Here is a 19625-nt window from a genome sequence, read left to right as displayed (position 1 = left end):
AGATTCCCTGGTCTCAATATCGCCCTCTGCCATGAGGCATGAGTATTGCGTGCCTCACTTTGCATCTGCAGACGCTCAGTATAGTAATACCTTACATACTGCTCCTTTCTAACAAAAGCATTATTCAATAGGTAATCCTCTATTTGAATTAAAAATTCCATGCAACAAAAAAGAAAACACTGGATCGCTTGACTTGCTGTTAGCCTATTACTATTTATCATTCAAATCAGAATCCTTGGTCTCACTATCCCCCTCTGCCAGAAGGCATGAGTTTTGCGTGGATCACTTTGCATCTGCAGACGCTCAGCATAGTAATACATTACATACTGCTCCTTTTTATGTAAAACATTACAGTATTCGACAGGTAATCCTCCATTTTGAATGAAAAAGTCCATGCAACCTGAGAAAAAAATATTGCATCGCTTGACTTGCTGTTAGCCTGCTATTTGTCATTCAAATCAGAATCCTTGGTCTCACTATCGCCCTCTGCCAGGAGGCGTGAGTAATGCGTGCCTCACTTTGCATCTGCAGACGCTCAGCATAGTAATACATTACATACTGCTCATTTTTAATAAAAACATTTTTCAATAGGTAATCCTTCATTTTGAATTAAAAAGTCCATGCATTAAGGAAAAAAAATACTGGATTGCTTGACTTACTTTTAGCCTTCTATTTTTATTTTTATTCACGCTTTCGGAGCAAGGGTTTGCGCCAAATCAGAATCCTTGGTCTCACTTTAGCCCTCTGCCAAGAGGCAAAAAAATGGCCTCACTAGTCTTCAGATGCTCAGCAAAGTAGTGCATTACAGTACATACCTTTTGTATTAATCATATTTTTTTATAAAATGTAAAAATTCAGTAATTTTGAAAAAGAAAATCCAAAAATCTGTGAAATTGAATGAATAAAACTTGAATTAATATAACCACTTGATAATTTTTATTTTTTATTTTTGACGAGAACAGTGAACAGCCTCACCTGCCTCCTATGACTGCTTGCCACTTCCATGTGGTTACACGTGAAAATAGGACTCAACAAATTAGTTTTTGGAGGAGTAAAAAGAGCATAAATCAGAATTTTACTAAACTCTTACTAAACCGAAACCTGATAAGAATGGAATGTAGGAGGACAAGACATCTTTTGACCTTGGAGGTACTTGTCTCTGAACACCAAGTGATATCGCAAAACCACACACTTATTGAGCACTACAGAAACACAAATGCACAAAGATATAAAAGCATCAAGTTTATACTGGGTGTAAAATATAGAATGTAGTATAAAAAGTACACCTAGACTATAATTTGCCCCACAATTTATACTACAGTATACAGTGAAAGCGTCACACTAAGAGACTCCGTTTTGGCTGTAAACCGCAAAATAATCCTGTATATGGAAGCTCAATAACCATTCTACGTTCATTGTTCAGACACTTTATAATGAAAAGCCATATAACAAACTTGAACTGTAAAAAACTTTATACACAGAAGCTTTGGCAAAGCACCTAGAGCAATTTGATTGGGTGAGCGGTAGGGAGTCCTTCTCGCCCAGCGCTGTCTACACTGAAGAAGGTTCCTGATCCCTGCGTTTGCTTGACATTGGCTAATGTTTACATGCTAACACTACAGAGCTAACTATCTATAGTAGAGCAGTTTTCATTCATAAACACATACATTGTGTGTGATGTTAAGCTTGTGCATCCCTAGATTGACTTGCACTAAGCTATTTGCAAGAGTTTCTTTTACTATTATTGTTATGGGTATTATTATTTCAATTTGGCGAATATGCAACTGTGCCGACTAGTGCACAACATCATCATAAAAAGCTAAAATACCCCAAAAATACATGTAAAATATATAAAAGAGGAAAACTGTTCTGTGCACCGGCTAGACAGGATTTATTTTTAACACAACAAGCTACTTTACTCAAAATACTGAAGTACAATGAGCTTGCTTGTTATTTGTATGTTAGATCTCTAAGCAGTTTTTGTCACGAGGAGGGTGAGGAGTGACCGGACCAGAACGGAGGCAGGAGGCAGGAAGGGAGAACTCAATTGCGTGACGATCAAAAACTTTTATTTACCAAAATAAAAGTTGTCCAAAACTCAGGGACAAGACAGAACAAACAGGCTTTAACAAAAACGTGCAAACACAGGTTTCTTCCAACTCAACTAAACAGGACAAGGCATGACAGAACAGAAAAGGTATATAATGAGCCAGCACCCGTAAAACCCACAATCCAGCCTTAAATAGCAGACACGCAATTAGTTGAACTGCTTCAGCTGGTGCCCAGGGGGCGGGGCAGACCGGTTGCCAAGACGACCATGACAGAGCCCCCCCTTTAAGGGACAGCTCCCGAGGTCCCAAAAAGAAAAAATTACTACCTCGCGCCCCGGAATGGTTCGACGCTCACGATTGGGGCAACCCCGCTCCCTCCTCCGAACACGCAGGAACGGGGAGAGGCAGGCGCCATCTGCGTCGGGTGGATCGGAATCGGCGCTCGGCAGCGGGGGTCCGGCGGGCAAACTGGACAGGCGAAAACAGACAGGCAGAACCGGTGAGAACCGGACAGATAAACAAGGGAGTCGGACAGGCAGAATCAGAACCGGCAAGCAGGACAGGTAAACAGGACAGGCAAAATCAGGAGAGTCGGATTTAGGACAGGCGGAATCAGGACAGAATCAGAACAGGCAGAATCAGAACCTGACAAAATCAGTACAGGCAAACAGGCAAAAACAGGACAGGCAGACTCAGGGGAGTCGGAGTCGGACTGGCAGGCCGCGGAGTCGGAGTCGGACTGGCAGGCCGCGGAGTCGGAGCCGGACTGGCAGGCCGCGGAGTCGAACAGGACAGGCAGGCCGCGGGGTCGAACAGGCAGGCCGCGGGGTCGAACAGGCAGGCAGGGTAGTCGAACAGGACAGGCGAAAACAGGACAGGCGGAGTCGGACTGGCAGGCAGCGGAGTCGGACTGGCAGGACGGGGAGTCGGACTGGCAGGTGTCAAATCCTCCCGGGCCCCATTCGAGGCACAGCATTGGCCACGCCGGGCGGGGCCGTGGTTCGAACGGGCAGGGAAGGTTACCTCAATGGGTGCTTGCCAAATGGCGTCCTCCAGCTCTCCCCAAATCGCGCTGGGATCGTTCGCTGAGTTCAAATGTTGGCTGGCTCATTCTGTCACGAGGAGGGTGAGGAGTGACCGGACCAGAACGGAGGCAGGAGGCAGGAAGGGAGAACTAAATTGCGTGACGATCAAAAACTTTTATTTACCAAAATAAAAGTTGTCCAAAACTCAGGGACAAGACAGAACAAACAGGCTTTAACAAAAACGTGCAAACACAGGTTTCTTCCAACTCAACTAAACAGGACAAGGCATGACAGAACAGAAAAGGTATATAATGAGCCAGCACCCGCAAAACCCACAATCCAGCCTTAAATAGCAGACAAGCAATTAGTTGAACTGCTTCAGCTGGTGCCCAGGGGGCGGGGCAGACCGGTCGCCAAGACGACCATGACAGTTTTACTTCATCTGTTCCACTTTGTTCCTGACAGGTTTTTTTAAACACCATTATGAGTAAGTACAATCATTTAAAATCAGCATCTAGTAATGTACTAAATAATATACTATATAATTAATTATAGCGCCCCAAGTGGAGGAGTTCAAGTATCTTGGGGTCTTGTTCACGAGTGAGGGTAGGATGGAACGGGAGATCGACAGACGGGTCGGTGCAGCGTCTGCCGTCATTCGGACCCTGTACCGGTCTGTCGTGGTGAAGAGGGAGCTGAGCCGAAAGGCAAAGCTCTCGATCTACCGGTCGATCTACGTTCCTACCCTCACCTATGGTCATGAACTTTGGGTCATGACCGAAAGAACTCGATCCCGGATACAAGTGGCCGAAATGAGTTTCCTCCGCAGGGTGGCTGGGTTCTCCCTTAGAGATAAGGTGAGAAGCTCAGTCATCCGGGAGGGACTCGGTGTAGAGCCACTGCTTCTCCGCGTTGAGAGGAGCCAGTTGAGGTGGCTCGGGCATCTAATAAGGATGCCTCCTGGACGCCTCCCTCGGGAGGTGTTCCGGGCATGTCCCACCGGCAGGAGGCCCCGGGGGCGGCCCAGGACACGTTGGAGAGACTATGTCTTTCGGCTGGCTTGGGAACGCCTCGGGGTCCCGTGGGATGAGCTGGAGGAGGTGGCTGGGGATAGGGACGTCTGGGCTTCCCTTTTAACGCTGCTGCCCCCGCGACCCGACCTCGGATAAGCGGAAGACAATGGATGGATGGATGGATGGATAATTAATTATCAGTACTGGTGCTTTTGTGAGTGCTGCTATGACAGGATCCTGGTTCTTCTTCAATGGTTTACTGGAGGTTATTGTAACGCACGATTCAGTCAAGGCATATGTCCACCAAAACGTTTTTACGAAGTGAGACAAGGCAGGTTCCGCGCACAGAGCACTTTGCGTTAAACCATTTTAGAGTTGAAAAATGTTCAAGTTGGGGAAAACGTAATGCTTGTCAATGTCACATTTTAGTCAGCCGTGTAATCAAAGTGTAGGCGAGGCAGGACAATTACAGTGTGCGCACTTTAGCAGGGTGAAGGGGGCTTCCTTCTGACTGACAGAGAACAAAGCTTAGATTACACACTATGACGTTGTTGATCATTTATGTATTGACAAATATTAAATAGTTTTTGATCAACTTCGCATTTATATGGATTTCAAAAGAATACAAGTTTATGAGACTCTGGCGGGACCAATCAAACCTTGGCGGCCCGCCAGGTTCTATGTGTCGGAAACATAGTATATGGTGGAGTTTCGTCCAGACCTACTGATTGAAAACTAGATCTTGTTTTTGGACCAACATGTGCATACAGTTGACATCATTTGAAAGCCGCCCTGGCAGTTTGTTGAATTCCGTGCTTAGATATAGCGCAGTTGTGCAAGAGATGGAGTCGACCCGGCAGCATTTCGCCCTTCGGCCGTCAGCGCCGATATCATCACGACTCTCGTTTTCTCTTGTTTGCTGACCGTCCGCCGAGGCATAAACGCTGCGCTCGTTTCTCATTTGTAATTCTGCAAGCCTTGCTGGAAAATTGCTTCCTTTGCCGCAAACCGGTTGTCATTTTCTCGCTTGGGTTTCTTTTTTTGTGCTCACAGAGGACGTTTTTGGAAGCGCAGAGAGCTGTAATTGAAGATTTTGCCATGAATAAAAACAAGAAAGAAAAGGAATTCTACAGCATCGACGTCGGGGACTCGACGTTCACTGTATTGAAGCGCTATCAGAACTTGAGACCTATCGGGTCGGGAGCGCAGGGAATCGTGTGGTGAGTGATTATACTGAGTTTTCTTTCCCCAAATCTCAAGGACTGCTTTGAAGGACTTTAAAATCTACCTGGATTCTTTTTTTTCAAAGTCAGAAGTGACTTGAGCTCTTCCTTTCTTCCGTTTTTTTCTTATTTTTTAGCTCTGCTTATGATCAAGTCCTTGAGAGGAACGTAGCCATCAAAAAGCTGAGCCGACCCTTCCAGAACCAGACTCATGCCAAAAGGGCCTTTAGAGAACTCGTCCTAATGAAATGCGTCAATCACAAAAATGTGCGTGTGCAAAAGTCTGTTATAGATGTTTTTTTTGCCAATTTAAATAATCCATGTTTTCTCTTCCCCACAGATCATCGGCCTTTTAAACGTTTTCACCCCCCAAAAATCTTTAGAAGAATTTCAGGATGTGTAAGTGCCATATTTAAGATTTGTCTTTTAAAAGGATATTGTGTATTATTTTGCGCCATTCATTGGATTAAAAAAAAAACAATATTGATTTGAATACTCGGCAAAAAAAAAGAACTATTTTATAAAAGTGCATCTTTGAATAGTTGTAGGTCAAGAAATTTGTACTGATTTGATACAACCTCACCCATGTACAATATGTATATACCTGAGCCATAACCCCCTATTGGGAGTGTCAAGAACACACTCACATTCTTGACATAAATTTCTGTGTAGGTCAAAAACAAAGCTAGTCTCTTGGTCATTTCTATAAAAAGTTATGTTTAAAAACAATAAATAAAAGCACACAAAATGATCTCTCTGGCTACTTGAGGGCAGGGTTGAGTTTGTATAGCGTGGTGATTTAGTTCAGGTGTAAAACTTCATTCACACAACTGTAACAAGTCAACACATTCAATGCCAAACATGAAAAGCCATTATCCCCCCTGTTTGCGAATACATGTGGTGTGTTTAGAATAGAGCCGTTGTTATCCTTGATTATACCATGTTACTAATGCTGAAAAACAAACTTAGTAGATGTTCGTTTCTTAATGAGCAATATTTTCTTATGGCTCTGTCAGTAATATTGAAATTTTGATTGACACAAAAAGACACCGTTTCTTGATATGAAAATCCCCATTACATAAACATTAAATGATAAAAGCTGCTAAAGCTAGTTGTTAACATTGTGCTCATGAAAGCTAATGACACCCAAAGCTAATGGAAGTGTCTGGTATGTCAGCTGTTAAAGCAACACCAGTTGCTAATGTTGTGCCATTCAATCTAGCAATGCTAGACAAATCAAACACTAAAGCTAAAGCTAAATATGTGCTCACTTCCTAAAATAGGATAGTTTCATTTTCCGGCCAGCTAGCTGCTGTTTTTCAGACCCTGTCAGTTGCCTATAGTTTATATTTCTTTTAAAAAGTGGGCTAGATTGACCTTCAAGAAAAAATGGGAATTTCCTATCTTTCTCCTAAGTTAAATATACATTTTTTAAATACAATAATTTTTTTGTACTTAAATCATATTTCTATCTATCAAACATGAACACTTTTGTATGTAGAGCTATCGTAGAGAGAGAATGATGTATCAAGATCATCTCAGGGGCCGAAGATAACCCCTCCCGGGCCATATCAAGCCCCCGTGTCTTGACTTTGATACATATGCCCTAGCTGATATGATTGTTTGCCATCTTGCTGCTATGGGTACCAAAAAGACCAAAAACCTTGCGGATTTGGTTTCAATGTTAAAAGAATGGCAGCGCAACTCACGATTTTAATACCACATGTATAAAAAAATCCAAATGACTTCATTACTTGAAGGAACACTGGAAGCTGAATGAACTGACAATAAATCAGAAGAAAAATAATGTAGTTTGGTCACTTTGAGTCTCCCTATTTTGTCATCTTCGTGCTTCTTATCACTTGTTTTCGGTTATTCTACAGCAGGGGCCGGGAACCTTTTTGACTCAAAGAGCCATAAAAGCAAAATATATTCATTTTATTTTGGGAAAGAGCCACACTATATATTTAGAGACAAATTAACTAAATTGCTAAACCCACGCCCTAGACAAAAGCTTAGTCTTCAGCACATTTATTTTTGATGATTTGATAAAAATTATGAAAAGAGAATAATGCTAGAGCCAGTGTCCCAAAATCAACAAACTTACCACTTTAAACTTGTGTCTTTCTTGCAATTACTCAAGATCGGTTAAACTCATTTTGACCCTTTTTTTTCATACATATTGGTTTCCAAACCAGATGCAAGCAGTTATTTTGTAAAAACGTCACAACATTCTGCAAACAGGGAGCCTGATGTGCTTACCTTTGGTGCAGACGGCATAGGGCGAGAGATGGGAGGGAGTGCTTGCACTTTTTGCATAGCTCCACCCATCCCTCCCACTCACCCAATCAAATAACTTTAAGTTCTCTTCCAGTGTTTTGGCGTATTTACAGTTTGTTCTGTGGATTCATCATAAGGTATCTGAACACAGATTATATAGAGAGCTTTTATATAAAGGATTCTTTTGCGTTGTACAGCCAAAACAAGTTTTTTTTTTTTTTTTTTTTTTTGGGTGCGACACCTAGACTAAATTGTAGTGAAAAACGTGCCCTATAGATTCTGCGAAGTACTGCTTTGAAATTCAGCTTTGGTTTGGCTTTGCGTGTATCTGAATAGGATTAATGGCTCAAGTTTTGAACGAGATGGAGAAAATTTTCACGCAATCAAATTTGTCTCTGAGCCACAGGTACTCATAGAAAGAGCCATATATGGCTCGCGAGCCATAGGTTCCCGACCCCTGTTCTACAGACTACCGCGACACCTTGTAGTCAAATATTTCACAGTATCCCTTCAGGAGCGTTTGTCCAATTCAGCAAAGCTTAACGATGATTAATATCCTGTGTTTTTAGCTATCTGGTGATGGAGCTGATGGATGCTAACCTGTGCCAGGTCATCCAAATGGAACTGGACCACGAGAGGCTGTCTTATCTTCTCTATCAGATGCTGTGCGGTATCAAACACCTCCATGCTGCCGGAATCATTCACAGGGTAAACAATAGATGTGATCTTAACATGGATTTATACTCTCGTCCATTAGTTACTATAGAATTAACAATCCAAATGACACAATGGTGTTTTTGTGCAAAATGAATAGTGAAATAAACTCATTTCCTGCCATCCTTTTTAAAACATGAATCATGTAGCCGTCAATAGCACTAACTGTGTTAACGTGTTTATGTACTGTAATACCTCCCTATAACACGGTTTAATTTTCACTGTTTCGCTACTTCATAGATATTCATCGTGCATTGTGTTCTGCATTATGATTGGTTCTCCCCGTTTATAATTATCTTACGCTACAGTAGTTTTTTTTTGTAAAAAAAAAACATTCATACAATACTTTTAGTTGTTGAATTCTTGTTATTTTTTTAAAATTTTATTATGCAAAAGAGTATTTAATTTTATGATAATTGTTAAAAAAAAAGGTTTCTACTTCATGGTTTTACCGATCGCAGGTTAGTTTGGAATGGGTGGTTAGAAATTAAAACATGATTTCAAAACATCCATTGTCGTGCCCTGAGAAAATATTCCAGGCTTTAATCACTTATTTTGATTAGTAAATTGTCGATTGGTTACAGCCATGCAACTAAGCAAGGGTAGTGATCCGTGTGCTAATTGCAAGCTTCATTTCCATGGTTAGCATGTTTTGACTTCTCCCTTTAGCATCACTGCAAGCCTTCAGCCAATTCGCACTTTTGCATTTTCATGATGCCATGATAAAAACCAATAGCAGACCATCATTTAACGTTGATCAGTCGGTGACAAGCATCTTAGAGATGTAACTCTACATACACGTTAACACCACATAGTTTGGTTTTAAGTTTTTGTGCTCGCTATTAATTTGTTAATGATGTGGTATATTGGGGAAAATGTTAAAGGAAGGGCTTAAAAACATCTTCTTCCATACCGTGAAGTCAAAAGGTAGGGGCGCCGTATCCCAGGGGTCTCCTATATTGCAGAATACATTGATTTTGTCTTATTATTTGAAGATAGTTGGTGCTAATCACTGGACACTAGCTGACTGTTACTCCATCCCTCTCTTAAGGATTTGAAGCCTAGCAATATTGTGGTAAAGTCTGACTGCACGCTGAAGATTCTGGACTTTGGTCTGGCCCGAACAGCCGCTACGGGTCTCCTGATGACGCCATATGTTGTGACGCGTTATTACAGAGCCCCTGAAGTCATCTTGGGCATGGGCTACCAAGCTAACGGTAAGGAAGACTCACTGTATCTGGCCTGCTTTAGTGTTACCACTATTAAAATGTAAAGATGATTGTTTATGTTCTCTTCATGAAAGATTCACTCTCTTGGGTTTGCTTTAAAAACTGCCAGAAGCTGACTAACTGTCGTCGGTCTAACCAGTTTGTGTTTTCTTCTTTTACCTCTTTACTTATCTTAACCACTAGTGGACATTTGGTCTGTGGGCTGCATACTGGCTGAAATGGTTCGTCATAAAATCCTTTTCCCAGGACGGGATTGTATCCTTGTGGCTCAATTTGTCCCTTAACACTCTTATTGACAGTCTTTGTTAAATGTTTGTGTTATTTACTTATTTTTGTATCATACTCATAGTGCATGTTAAACTATCTGTGCATAATGCATGTTAAAATGTTCTCCCCTTACTTTCATAATGGTTTCTTAATTTTTAACTTGTTTTCTATTGTGATAAGGTAAAAAATATTTAAAATGAAAAAAATCATATGAGAAGTGTATATGCAGATATGATAGTGCTCAATTTAATTTTTTTTTTTCTTATCTTTTTTTACATCACGCTAATATTGTGTGTTAAACTATCCTGCAAAATAAATCCATATTTGCTTATTATTTATTTTGCTATATTTTTACACTTTTTTCTAAAATAATAAAGGTAAGAAGTATTTAGAATAAGCAATATTTCCTGCTAAATCTGAAGTTAGATAATTTTGCCTTATTTAAACATTTAATACAATATAATAATTTTGATTAGAAGTATTGTTTTTATCTTTATCAAAATAAAATAAAAGGATATGCCTGATAGGGCAAATGCATATATATATATATATATATATATATATATATATATATATATATATTTATATATTTCAAGGAAACTTTAATATATTTTTTTTCTGAGGAATATGTTGAAAATACAGTAAAGTAATAAGTCATTAGAGGGGAGGAAAATTATTTTCTGCTATTGCAGTTATCTGTATTTACTAGGTTTTGATTATCACTCTACAGTTGAGATTTTGGATTTAATCGAATAAAGTGGAAAGTTACATCTTTAAAAATGAGACATTTTCTTCCTAAAGAAGTCAATGATTTTAATTGTTAACAGTTATTATTTTTGTAATAATAAGAAAAATATTAGATCTCCACTTGAAGACTTGGAATAAACTTGGAAACTCATATGTCTATTTTAAGCAATATATACATACACTGGAGATCAAAATTAGAGAACTACTTATGAAAATTAAATCATTTTGAAATAATACCATCTTCATTGTTCCACAGCTTAATTACGTTTTACTGCGTCCATATCACGGTGCTACAATACTTTTTTCACCCCAAACATTTTTTTCAGACAACTCACTGATCAAAATTAGAGAACGACAATGACTTTGCATGAAAAAACAATTCTAAAGGTTACAACAGTCAGCAATAAGGAAGAATGGTACAGGCCTTTGCTGTCAATGACTTCAGAACATCTGCGGCCACAGGATAGCACGAGTCTCTCTTACTACTCTGGTGTGATTTTTGGTCCATTCTTCTTCCAGCCTCCTCCACAGTCTGGTGACTGTAGTGGGTTTCTTGATCATAACTTTGTCACAAAGGATTTTCCAGAGGTTTTATATTAGGTTGAAATCGGGACTCTGGGAAGGCCATGCCATTAAGTCAATGTTTTCACCTTCAAGGAAATTATTTACCCTTTTTACTGTGTGAAATGAAGTGTTGTCCTGCATTAAGACTGCAGGCTGATTTAGCGATAAATCCAAGTAAAGAACCATGCTGTTGAAGAAGGTTTTGATACACATTTGCGTTCACTCTGCCATGTAGTAGTACAAGAGGCCCAACTCCTGCTGCAGAAAACATACCCCAAACCATGACACCTCCTCCTCCACCTTTCACTGACTTTTACACATTTTGGGTTTCATCTTTCTCCAATGTGTCCCCAGACATAATTCCTCCAATGCGAGCCATATGAATTAAAATTCCTTTCATCACTCAAGGTAACTCTGAACCAGTTCTCCTCTGTCTGCTCAACATGGTCCTCAGCAAAGCTCAGTTTAGCTTTTTGATATTTTTTTGGCTAATGAGAGGTTTGGCCACGGCAGTGTGGGCCTGGCGAGCAATTCCAGCGGCAGTGTGGAAACGATTACCCATTGACATCCTCTCTTGCATTTGTCTTCCGTGGATGACCAGCCACCTTAGGCAACTCGAATGAATTTGTAGTTTTGTAAAGATTCAATATTTTTGAAATCAGCAATGATCAACTTGTCTTGCTATGGCTGATCAGGTCATTCTTTTTTATTTTCATCCGTACTACATGCTGTCAGGGGCTTTCAGTCATTTTAGAACAACTCGCCATCTTGCAAAGTCAGTGTTAGAATGCTAGTTAAAAAGGGGTTGACCGATAATCACGGAAATTAACACCATGTGCTAGATTAGTACCATTAAGTGGTAGACACCTGAAAGTGTTCTCTAATTTTAATTACTGCTTTCTTGGGAAAATACAGGGTTTTTTGTTGAAATGCCTCATCTTTTTTGTGAAAAAGTGTTGTAGTAGCATGTTAAAGACACCACAAAATGTCCTTAAACTGTTGAGCATTGAAGATGGTCCTTTTTCAAAATTCATTTTTGTAAAAGGTTTTTCTCTAATTTTGACCTCCAGTGTACATACTCGCACTAGTAGTTTGCATGTGTTGTCTATTCCATCTTGCATGCACTGCTTGCATGTACCCAGGACCCCTATCACTGTCATTATCGTCTTCATTTTCCTCACGTGTGCTGATTTTATTTTAAGTTTAATTTCCTATGACTCATTTTTTTGCATGTCCTCCTGCGTATCATCTGAATTTGCACTCCCAGTGGACGTTTGGTCAGTGGGCTGCATAGTGGCCGAGATGATCAGGGGAAGCGTTTTGTTCCCCGGCACTGATCGTATCCTTCCCCCTCATCATTTTTGTGCTCCGATGCGTCATTGCTTCATTCAGCGTGAAGAGATGTGACACCATTCCCACCGACTCGCTTCCAAAACATCTCCCATCCCTTTTGTCATCCGCCTCCACAATTTTACTGTGGCCATGACTGTGCTTGTGTCTTATACTTTTAACGTCAAACAAATTCAATAGTTGGTGTCCATTGTAGCGCAACAGAAAGTAAATAAAGTCAATTACATTGCACGCTTAGACAACAGGTAATTCTATTAGTTTGTTATTGCAGTTTCTGAATATTATCCAAACATTAGCATTTCGTTTACAGTAGGGATGGCACATGGAGTAGTGCAGTGGTTCTCAAATGGGAACTTGAGAGATCTTAAAATAAATGTTAAAATAAATGCAAGCTGAAATCGTTCAAAATGCACATGAAAGTGTCAATAAATTCTATATATTTTGTTAAAGTTCTGTTTCATCTCATTAAATAAGCATCCAATTTAAAATGTTTTAATAAATGTAGGAAAAAGTGTAAATAAGTTCCTAAAATATTTTAAGTAAGTTTTAAAAATATATATATTTTTAGAAAATGTATTCAAAAAGCATTGAAGCTAAAATACTTCAAAATATGCAAGGGATTGTGTAAATACATTCTCAAAAAATATATATAATTTTTTAACAAGCTATCTGTATTTTATTTCCTATTCAGTTTAAGAAAGATGCAAACTAAAATCTTTCAAAAAATATGCAAGAAATTGTGTAAATACATTAAACATACATTAATACATAAGCTGAAATACTTCAAAATATGCAATTATTGTTTGAATAAATTCTCATAAAGAATTAATAATTTTAACAGGTTATCTGTATTTTATTTCTTTTAAGAAGGCTGTAAACCAAAATCCTTCCTAATACGCAAGAAATGGTGTGGATTTCCTTTTTAAAAAATGATAATTTTAGACTGTTGTTCCTTCTTCCTTTTTTATTTTCTTAAACTTTATTTTATTTTATTTAAAAAGCATCCAAGTGAAAATCATTAAAAATGTGCATGAAATTGTGTGAATAAATTATCAAACATGTTTTTAGCAAGTTTTCTTTTTTTTTTTTTAATCTAAAATTCTTCAAAATATGTGTGGAATTGTGTTATAGAAATTTTCAAAAACCTATAGTTAACAAGGTAAGTTATTCAATTTTACTGTCTTACGGTGTCATGTCCGTCATTTAAAAACGTTATTTCAAATTAAGTGTTTGTAATCCATACAGTTTAAATTATGAAATGTATTGAAAACATATAAAAAAAGTATACCAATAGTACAAAAGAGTACTTGTATTTTTTTTTGTTAAATTGAAAAATATGCTTTTAAGTTATGGAGTACTATACAAAAACATTCTAAAATGTATTGAACTTGAAAACAATGGCACATCACCTTTTGTTTTCAAACTAAAATACTTTGCTTTAGGAACATAAATTAATTCACTGGGGGTTTAATCACAAACCACTGTGCTAGTAGACAAAACAAACAGCAATGCTTAAGGATTTGTTGACCAAAACAGAAGCTCCTAAGCCTTTTACCGAACAGCCTCTTTGATTAAATAAAGTTTGGAGATTTACCCTGCGTAAAGTTCTCTGTGCCGGATTTCATATTATGTAATAAGGAGACTTCTTTAACCCAGATTAGTAGAGAATGATGCAAACACTTTTTCGTTTCTTGTACGAATTGTTCTTCCTAATGTGCCTAAATTTGCTTAATTGTTTTCATGTCTGGGTCTATGTCTGTGTCTATGTCTCCGTGCGTTTGTCTCTTTGTCTATATCTCTGTGTCTATGTTTCTTTTTGTATATCTCTCTGTGTGTCTCTTTGTGTATCTTTCTGTGTCTCTCTCTGTGTGTCTCTGTCTCTCTCTGTGTCTCTATTTCTCTGTCTCTCTGTGTCTTCTCTCTGTCTGTGTCTCTATGTGTCTTTGTCTCTCTGTGTCTCTGTGTCTCTTTGTCTGTGTCTCTCTGTTTCTCTATGTCTCTCTTTCTCTATGTATCTGTGTCTTCATCTGTCTAACTCTCTATGTCTCGCTGTGTCTCTCTGTCTTTCTGTCTCACTGTCTGTGTCTCTCTGTTTTTTCTATGCCTCCCTGTGTCTCTATTTCTCTATGTATCTGTGTCTCCATCCCTCTGTTTCTCTATCTCTCGCTGTGTCTCTGTGTCTCTATGTATCTTTGCCTCTCTGTGTCTCTTTGTCTGTGTCTCTCTGTTTCTCTATGTCTTTCTTTGTCTCTGTGTCTCTGTGTCTCTTTGTCCCTGTGTCTCTCTGTTTCTCTACGTCTTGCTCAGTCTCTCTGTCCCAACCTGGCACGAAACATTTACCGCACGGCACAACAAAGGGTGAGTTGCTGTGCCATGCAACCTTTCATCAGCACAGAGGCCCGGCAGCATACACTGGCTTATATTTGTTTGCTTGTCGATGTCTAAAATTTGCAATGAAAAGTGCCACAAAAACGTCCTTCCCCATCTGCAGTCCCCTTCCTTAATATGAAAACATCAGATATTGACCAGTGGAACAAAGTCATCGAGCAGCTCGGCACTCCGTCCCAGGACTTTCTCATGAAACTGAATCAGTCCGTCAGAACATACGTGGAAAACAGGCCACGTTACGCCGGCTACAGCTTTGAGAAACTCTTTCCAGACGTTCTCTTCCCTGCTGATTCTGATCACAACAAACTGAAAGGTACTATGTTTTCGTTTCTTTGGGATGACTGTTTTTTTTCGAATCCATATAGATAACCGATAACATCCATCTTCTGGAGACTGATAACCCTTATTTTTTTCAATGCATGTCTGCAATCTGGTGCGGCTTGTACAAAGACAAAATTGAGTTTGATACTTAGGCTTGAGCATGCGGTTTTGTAACGGGTGACCTCCATAGTCCGATTTATGGTAATAATCGGGTCTTTTTTTCTACTGTGTCGATAATTGTGACGACATACTTAGCCATTGTTTTTCCAATAACCATCGTGCCTCCCTAGTTTTTTTTATCTTGTCTGTTATCAGCCCTGTCAGCAGCCATTTATCTAGGCAAGATCAACGTGATCAATAGTGCAATAATGTAGCGGCTTGTTTCTTCCCCCCAGCGAGCCAAGCAAGAGACCTCTTATCCAAAATGTTGGTGATCGATGCCTCGAAGCGCATTTCCGTGGACGAGGCCTTGCAGCACCCCTACATCAACGTTTGGTACGACCCGGCTGAAGTGGAAGCGGTAGGTATCGTCGCCAGTTGCTTTTATCCGGTATCGTTGGTCTTAATAAATCGTTTTGTCGTCCTCAGCCGCCGCCCAAGGTCCTTGACAAGCAGCTGGATGAAAGGGAGCACACTGTGGAGGAGTGGAAAGGTGCAAGATCAAATTTTTCCAATCCTTTGTCATTTTCTTACGCGCGTGAATAACTGTTGCGGGACATCATTGCCTCATTGTGTGAATCAGTCAGTGGAATCCTAAAAACAACTTTTGTAACCATCTAATGATACCAGTCGTTTTATTTCTAACCTTGATAAAATCATTATTAATACATAATAGACTGTAGTAGTGTGAACTATTTGTTTTGTTTTTCTGGTTGGGCCTGCATCCTGAATCGAGCATTGTATTACTTAATCTGTGAGCAATTTTTGCAATGTGCAATGCAAAAAGCACACAAAAGTTTGTCAAAATAAGCAAAATATTCCTATTTACAAGTAAAAAAATCCATGTACATTGGCAGCTATTATTTTTAAATATTTTTTGGATATCATATTTTATTTATTTTTTTCAAATTCTATTCTCTGATATCTGCCATACAAGATGATCAATCTTTTCTTAATAATATTTTTTCATATTTTACCAAAAATGCAACTCAAACACATTTTAAAGTTACAAAAAAAATATTTTACTATATAATTAGTTTGGAAATATGGTAAAATATTATTTATCTAGACGTTTTATTAAAAATAATTCTTGAAATAACTAATAAGGATCTCTTACCTGGAACTACCCGATATTTTATTTTATTTCAATTATTATTATTTTTTTTTATTATTAATTATTTATATACATATATATATAATATATATATATATATATATAATTTTTTTTTTTTTTTTTTTTTTTCTTGTAAAATATTTTAGAATAAGAAAAAAACCTTCATTTGACCTAAAATTTGTATAGATGATGTAAAATAATATTATACTTTTTGCTAAAATTATTCCTAAAATAAATGGCAAGGTGTTGTTATCTGACCATACCGGGTAAAAAATAAATCTTATTTCAATTATATAGTTTTTCATGTTTTACTAGAGAGGCAATTTAAAATGTTTTAAACTAATATAAAAACCGATTTTACTAAAACTACTTTGAAAATAATGTAAGATAATGGGTGGGTGGGTGTATCCCTTAACCACTAGGATCATAGGGACACAATTTCCTGTTGTGTGTCTTGGGCAAGTACAGCCTGGTGGCGCCAATCCTTCTACACGCCAACAAATGTTTCCACCCAGTCCTGAACTTTCACATAATAGCCAAATGCACATTTAAAACAGAATGATAAGACTTTCACTGTAAGATCATTTTTATCTTTAAGTATAATTGTTCGAGTTTATTATAAGATCTAATAAAATGTAATAAAACAACATATACAGTAATAAATGAATTATCTTTTTTGATGCATGTCCTCATAGGGCATATTGGATCCCATTTTGGGGCAGTCATGGCCCTCAAGCTGTATGTTTGGTTTGACAGCCCCGATTTTGAGTCTTTGGCACTGTAAAAATATGTTTTCTGGAACATTTCTGGGGAGTTAAATACTTTCAAAACAGGTTTTGAACCCAAAACCTCAAAACTGTGAGCCATATATGCAGCCAGGCTTCTGCTTGTCACTTAGTTCTATTTTCTATCATTAGGAAAATATGTTCTCTATCTGAAATTTCTTTCATATTTTAATTGAACCCATGTAGTATTTTTTAAAAGTATCATAAACAGACTCACGCAAAAGGTTTTTGATTACTTGTGTGATGTCCGAAGCTATAATGAGCCTTTCTTTTGAGCTCCCAAGATGAGCTCATACTCGACCAGGTGATAATGACCCCCGCACTCATTTTAGAAGGTCGCTCCATCACACGCCTCGTCCGATATAGAAACATGATGCTGTTGGAGCGTGCAGAATGCAAAATGCATGGGGTGCATGGAAAAAGTGGCGCTAGCAAACACTAATCGGTTCTTCGTCTCTACTTGAATCTATAAAGGGTTGATCTATAAAGAAGTGAGCGACTGGGAGGAGTGGTCCAAAAACGGAGTAATCCGGGGACAGCCGTCACCTCTAGGTGAGTCATTTTTTGAACTTGGGGTAAAACAACTCTTAAATATATCGTGTACTTGGATTATTTTCTTGCATTATGGATGAGGCACCCCAATTCTAACCCATTTTAATGTATATCAGAAGTTAATGTTTTGGTTGACACTAAAATAATCCAATTTTATTGCAGCCCTACCCACCTAACCAAAGTCCAATTCCTCATCAGAAAGTAGTTTTTTTGTTGTGGTTTTTTTTTTGCGTTTCTTTCTTTCTTTCAGTACGACTTTGTTTTCTCCATTTTTTAACAATTATCTCAGGTACCATGAAATTTTTTTTATGGTAACTAGATCAAATCTAGTGCCTTTTCGAATGTCATTTGTGTCACTATTGGTAAGATGTTAGGTTCCGCCGCGCTTACCACCGTGACCCGGGTTTGACTCCCGTTGTATACTTTGTTTTGTGATTATGTTCGGTGACAATGGCGACAACGGTTATACATGGATTCAGCTCTTTCTGTAGTTTTGTTTTATGCGCCTTATAGTTCAGTGCGCCTTATATATAAAAAATAAATAAAAAAACACTATTTTAATCTGGTGCGCCATGTAGTGTGAAAAATATGTTATTTTGTTTTTAAATATATAATATATATATATATACACCGTAAATTCTGGACTATAGAGCGCACCTGATTATAAGCCGCACCCACCACATTTCGGGAGGAAAACCGATTTTGTACATACACAAGCCAGATTATAGGCCGCACCCACCACATTTCGGGAGGAAAACCGATTTTGTACATGCACAAGCCGCACCTGTATATTAGCCGCATGCGCCCACATCGAAATAACACATACCCGATACAGTCCAAAAATCACCGCCGGCAAATTGAGCAGAAAATGATACCGGTACTTAATATTCAATGCAGACCTCCAAAGTCCGGGTGCCCGTTAAAAGTAATCCAAGGAAAAAAGTGTATATTTCCATAGGTAAGAGTGGGAAAAATATATATCCACTATTGTCGAAACTCTTTTTGTGTATCGTCTTTTTTGTAAATGTGGCTTATAGTCAGGTGCGGCTTATGTATGTACAAAATGTTTTTTTCTTTAAAAAAGTTCAGGTTTTGCGATATGAATGAGTCCTGAATTCTGAGTTTTTTTTACATGAAGGAGTAGTTATGTTGCGTACCATTGATTTACATTTAGTTACAACAGGCCCTATAGAAGGAGCCATTACTGTGACGCGGCCCTTGATGAAAATGAGTTTGGCACCCTTGCTTTAAAAAAATGTTGAACTCCAGCATAAAATATTTTCTAAAAATGGTATGAATTTGTTATTATAGTTTAGTTCCTGATCGTAAAACCAGGCAGCCGATACTGGTATAGGCCTCCATTGCTAGTACTGGAGCTGTAAAACGTGCCCAGTATCAGTACAGATACTGATAGCTGATGTTATCCGAACTGAACACAAATCCTGAAGCAACACATATAGACAGACATATTTACATGCTTTATTTGAATGAAATAAACCACTAATATGATCTGTCCTGATGCAAAGTATACCACATATATTACCCATTGGATCAGTAACCACATGAACAGATCTGGACATTCCTACTCATCGTCACATTTTTCAGACCAATACCACTAGTCCCCAACAACAAAAACCGAACCACTACCACTTAACATTTGCCCTTAAGCTCCTCCTAACCGAAATACATATAGTTTTAAAGGGAAAGCGTCTATTTTTTTTAACTCAATATGTCACTGCATGCACAATGTTGACTATCTTTTTTTGCACTATGAAGACTATTTTTGCACCAAATGCATATGTTGACTATTTCTTGCACTATGATGACTATTTTTGCACCAAAT

The 19625-nt window shown here is 38.5% G+C and overlaps 1 protein-coding gene across 2 annotated transcripts in view; it reads left to right on the top strand.

The window, feature by feature from the left end:
* Positions 1-19625, top strand: part of mapk8a (mitogen-activated protein kinase 8a) — a 33093-nt gene that overhangs the window by 9569 nt on the left and 3899 nt on the right. Inside the window, exons 2-11 of one of the 2 annotated variants that reach the window (XM_088351163.1) lie at positions 5143-5309; positions 5450-5579; positions 5653-5711; positions 8162-8300; positions 9358-9523; positions 12381-12452; positions 14982-15164; positions 15568-15692; positions 15761-15824; positions 17705-17782. In XM_088351163.1, the coding sequence (XP_088207289.1) occupies positions 5143-5309; positions 5450-5579; positions 5653-5711; positions 8162-8300; positions 9358-9523; positions 12381-12452; positions 14982-15164; positions 15568-15692; positions 15761-15824; positions 17705-17782 (1183 nt within the window). Of the gene's footprint in view, positions 1-5142; positions 5310-5449; positions 5580-5652; positions 5712-8161; positions 8301-9357; positions 9524-9718; positions 9791-12380; positions 12453-14981; positions 15165-15567; positions 15693-15760; positions 15825-17704; positions 17783-19625 lie in introns of both variants that reach the window. The other variant, XM_088351162.1, reaches the window with a different exon arrangement.

The sequence above is a fragment of the Urocampus carinirostris genome, chromosome 13 (assembly GCF_059441175.1).
Source record: "Urocampus carinirostris isolate Australia breed hairy pipefish chromosome 13, RoL_Ucar_1.0, whole genome shotgun sequence".
NCBI lineage: Eukaryota > Metazoa > Chordata > Actinopteri > Syngnathiformes > Syngnathidae > Urocampus > Urocampus carinirostris.
This window is presented reverse-complemented; position numbering and strand designations above follow the sequence as displayed.